A 5,323-nucleotide genomic window follows, 5' to 3' on the forward strand; every position below is an offset into this window, starting at 1 on the left:
TATTTTATTGTGTAAAAAATAAACTCGCATAATCACGTACATAAATAATTTTTTCTCTTTTTTTCATTGTAGATTAAATCAACTATTGTTTATTAGCCATCATTAAACCACATCCCCTAATATGTTTTGCATAATTTGAGATTTTGTTAACCAATTTTTTTATTAGTTATTCAATTGTACGAAGTTCAATCTATGCAACAAGGGTTTTAATTTAAGACTTTTTATCCACTTTGCTCATCATTTCATACTCTTCTATTTCATCAGTTGTTTATTATATTTTTAATGATCAAGGTATTAATTGACCTATCAAATATAATAGATGTATTCCCCGTGCAACGCGCGGGTAAAAAACACTAGTAAGTACACATACACACAATGGAAATGTTAACAACACACAACTTGAATCAAAACACAGATTATTTGATTGCATCCAGCAGTTCTGCTAAAATTTCCTGTAATAAACGATTACGTAATTTAAGACTATCTAATATACCATACCTTGTCATCAATGACTGGTTACGGATCCGAACACAAACTTAACGATCATGGCATGTTAGAAAAGGAATATACTGGAAGTTTCCATTACTTCCAAACAAGAGCCTGATTTTGGCACCAGAACGGAAGAATAATGCACAACATATAATCCTATAGCCTCGGGTAATCTTTAAAAATTTCTTGCTCAAAGTCAACTCATCTAAACCCGCTACCATTGCTCATTTTCAATTTGCAAATGAACAATAGAGCGTAAACTCTATGATAATGAAAAGACAATAAGTTTAAAAAAGTCAAGATAAAGTTTACAACAAACAGAACATCCAACAAATATGTCAAGCCTGTTTACCGAACTGGTTGCTGATTATAGTGCCCCTTCTCTTTTTTCTTGGATGCAGCAAGCTTTGCACTCCTCGCAGCAGCCTCACTAGCAGCAGCACGTGCAGCAGCATCCAGTTCCTTGCTTGACTTTTTCTTCTTCAAAGAAGCAGCTTTCTTAAGCAGTTCTCTAACATCAGTAGCAGAAGCATCCTCTGCCTTCTCTGTGCCAGCAGTGAGAGAAGTTGTACTTCCAACATCCACGCCATCAGACTGTTCTTGAGATTCTTTCTGCTCCTTTGAAGATTTATCCTTCTTCTTCTTCTTTCTTGCACTTTTGCTTTCCCCAGAAGCAATCTCCTTCTTTACCACCACACTATTGTGATCCTCTTCTTTCTTCTCCAGATCTGCATTTAGAAAGGCCAGATAAAAATATAATACGAGTAAAAAAGTTGCTGAGCAAAATAAGGCACTCCAGCAGGACAATGAAAATTGTTCGCATATGCACGTGGTGAATGCGTACATATGTTTGTTCAAGATTTTTTGACAAAATCCAACAGTTTAATCCAATAGTTCCCACTAGCAACCTACTCTCCAAACTGACAGATTTCAGTGATATGAATAGAGGAGATTAGGCGCATCTACAGTTCATGACACATTTAAGAGGATCCCAAAGAAGGTAAATGGAATGAAAATAAGACAAATAGGGAAGTTAACTGACAATTGCAAACAATTACAACTTTCGAACTGTATAGGAATATTTAGTATAGCTCTTAAGCACTTCAACTTGAATCAGGGAAGCATTTATATGGGACCAGACATCAAATTTCACTTAACTCCATATTTCATTTAGCAAACTAGATATTAAATAGTTGTTCAGATAGAACGTGATAAAAGGATTATATTACCATTGGAATCTTTGTCACCACTAGGTTCTGTTTGAGAAAATCCTAGCTCAGCCAACACGGCTTCAAGCTCTTCAAGCCCTTTTTTCTTCAGTTCCTTCTTGGAAAGCTGTCTTTCGGTTTCTTTGGTAGCCAATGAGGGTTGAGGAGGATTCTCAAGAACAGGTTCAGTATCTACTGGAACCTCTATGTCATTTTCATGTTCGTCCTCAGCATCATCTTCCACATCATCAAGACCATCTTCCTCACTTTCACTTTCCTGTTATTCACCAAATCTTCCTGTTAGTGTATAACTTGATGAAAATTTAATAGAATGATAACCACCATCAAGATACTCACACATACAAATGGAGTATGGAAAGAGAAGTGCAGTTTACACTGATCAATTAACTAGCTATAAAATAAGAGTGTGGTGCTAACACTCTAGATCTATTTGAGCACGGAGCAGTAAACTCATAATCTAAATGTCAGATGATTTATATTTAGTGATAGAAGTGAATTAATCAATAATTCAGATTACCATTAATAGCACAAGAACAGAAGGGGATGATTTTCAATTTAGGAGGCTTTCATTAGATTTTCCACATTTTTAGATAGTTTTCTTGTATGCTTTATTCAATACACTAATGATATTTTATTCATAGATGTCATGAACATTGAGTACTTTTTGCCATTTTTGAGCATTTAAATATAAACAGTATAAATGAAATGAAATATATATAAAAAAAATTAAGTGTAGTGACCATCCCACAATGCACTAGACAGCTATAGCGTTTATGAGGTCAGACACTATGAGTCACTATCCGAGATTTGACAACATTAATGTGAACTACATTACAAACTCCAGATATTTGCTACAATCACTGCATCATATCTATGATCAAAGCTTCATATTTTACATCATTAAGGGAGTAAATGAAGGATCTAAAACTTGTCCAGCTCTGTCATTTAGTAGTTCTATAACAATACTGTAATGCAAGACCAGTAACCAAGGAAACAGCCAACACTGGATTTTTTATGTTAGCATATTTGTAGAATCACAGTAATGCCACATTAGCTGTTCAACCACACAACACCAGACACATGGTTGATTATCTCCAGTACCATAAATCAGCAAACTGAAATACATAAGACCGCTAAAAATACGCAAACCAGATGCAGTATTGTGAGATGGTTAGATTTAAAATTGTTCATATGACAACCTGGAAAGGATAAGAGTATTGATATGATGTGGAATGGAACAGTCAAATCAGCTAGCCGACATACATAGACCATTAAACACATGCAAACCAGATGCAGTAGATGCTTAAAATTAAATTGTCTATATGACAACTTGGAAGAAAATAGAAGGTTGTTAACATTATAAAAAAACAATCAAACCAGCAAAACAAAAAACCTTGACAAATCACATAACTGAAGTAGGCAATTATATTGTTCCTGGATGATTAAAAAGGAAAACAAAATTCCATCTCCTATCCATTTCTGGAGTACCGGAAACTTTCCAATAGACAAGAGAAACCTTCAAAATTCAAATCAATGTATGCCTTTCAGAATAAGCCAACAAGAAACAGAGAATCATGATCCTACAGTACCCATGCATCCTTGGAATCTCAATTTTCCCCCTAATCAATATCGAAAAGAAAACCATTCAATATTCAGCATTCGACCTAAAAACCTAAAGCCATCTATCTATCTCCACATACAACATGCATCCTTTGCCGATTACACCAAACCAGCCAAATTTCTAACCAATCTGAAACAATCACATTTTACATTCCCACCAACCTACCTCACCTCACAGCATCAAAATCACAAACCAATTTTATCAAAAAAAAAAAAACACGTTCTGCATCATAAAGATCAATCAAGTTCATTCATTCTCATATATAAAAAAGAGTCAAGAGATTTGACCTCAATTGCAGCATCACTCTCATTGGATTTCTCAGGATCGACCCAAACGGAATCAGGAGGAGCGGTGGTAGCGTAATAATCATCATCGTCTTCATCGTCAACATCAGCCCACGACTTGGCCGCGAGCGGCGTCGGAGCCCAGAAAACGTCCTTCTTCTCCGAACCTCCCTCCTCGTCCTTGGTCTTGGTGCTCTTCTTCTTCTTCTTCAAGCTCCCGAGCGCCGCGAAAATGTTGGTGCTGCTCACCGGCGGCGCTGCCGCATCCTCCCTCCTGCTTCCTCCGCCGACCATCTCACAACCCTAGTCTCTTCGATTATCCTGACCAATTCTACAGTTGGAGTTCAAGGTTGAATTCGGATACTCAGAGAGAAAGATAGAGAAGGGAAGTTTAGGGTTTGCAGAGCTCAATCGTTCTGTCGGAAACGACTGTGCACAACATAACATCTACGCGGGTTTAATATTACGGAGAACGGTGAATCGGGACGACTGTGTTTAGATTACTTCTTTAGAAATAAAAATTTTAATTTAATAATAAAACAAAAAACAAAAATTGCACCTCTACTTTTATAAAAAAAAAAATATTACAATTTAGGCCCAAATCCATGGTAAATAATATTAGAACCTCCATCTTCCACCTCTCATTCCACCACCACCCGAATCTCTTTCCTTACTCATTGATCAACTCCTGAACCATTGTATCCCTATTTCAATCTTTCTTCCTCTCCCTCGCGTTGATTCTTTATCTGACTCATTCGATCTTCCTTTCTCCTTCCTGATCTCACACTTGCATCACCATCGCGGCCAACAGTGCCTCCCTCTACCATCGTCTTCTCTGCCCATTATATTGTATCATACCTTTCACCTTGATTTTTAGCAATGAATGGGATCAGCATGGTAGCTCGACAGCCCTTCTAAACCTAGCCCACGAGAACTGTACTAACTACTAAAATATTTACTCTGATAATCGTTTAAATGATAGATGGTACATGATTTTGGGATGTTTTTCTAGTTATTTTTTCGAAGGCCTAGGAATTTTACACAACTCTGTCGCTCTTGGCACGCTCGCGCTGGTGGTCACGTGATTCGTACCTATCTTTGTTTAAGTGGGCGCGTTCACACATGTGTCGTGACCTGGCAAATTAAAACCTCGTTTTTAACCTATTTTGGAGGAGCTTCTTACTTTGAAACACAGTGGAGATTGATAGAGACGTCGTTATGGGTCTTCTAGAGCATCGTTCAAGTTCTCTTGCATGATTATAAATTATTTCTCTAATTATGATTTGGTTTTCATGATTATCATGAGGAACTAAACTCCTTCGTGTTGGGGATGGATGTAGGTTTCTCTTTACCTATGTTTTGATACATTTTTTATTATATATGAATGACTATTTTCTTCTATGAGTTTCGTCCCTTCTTTATTTGAATCTAATTGCGCATAGATTATTTTTGCTATTTTCTATTCAATTAGAAAATTGATAGAAACTAGAGATTTGGGGATAAATTGAATAATTTTGCACCATAGGGATAAGGGTAGCAATTATTTGTGTTGTTGGCATGAATTCAATTTTAATCTTTGGGTAATTAGGATTAGGTACTAAGGGATTAACTATCACTAACTAACTGAAAGAGGTACTTGACCAAGAGATTAGCGAGTAAACAATTAGGCAAAGCACCTAGACGGACTTAATCAAATTCAT

General features: G+C 36.5%; 1 protein-coding gene across 1 annotated transcript; it reads right to left on the reverse strand.

Moving 5' to 3' along the window:
• Nucleotides 1-551: 551 nt before the first annotated feature.
• LOC130728287 (uncharacterized) lies at nucleotides 552-4,101 on the reverse strand. The gene is made up of 3 exons (XM_057579749.1): nucleotides 3,627-4,101; nucleotides 1,719-1,974; nucleotides 552-1,217 (listed from the first exon to the last, which is right to left on the reverse strand). The coding sequence occupies exons 1-3, from the start codon at nucleotides 3,915-3,917 to the stop codon at nucleotides 838-840; spliced, it is 927 nt and encodes a 308-aa protein (XP_057435732.1). The 5' UTR covers nucleotides 3,918-4,101; the 3' UTR covers nucleotides 552-837.
• Between the last annotated feature and the right edge of the window lie 1,222 nt (nucleotides 4,102-5,323).

This window comes from Lotus japonicus, chromosome 1 (assembly GCF_012489685.1).
Source record: "Lotus japonicus ecotype B-129 chromosome 1, LjGifu_v1.2".
Lineage (NCBI taxonomy): Eukaryota > Viridiplantae > Streptophyta > Magnoliopsida > Fabales > Fabaceae > Lotus > Lotus japonicus.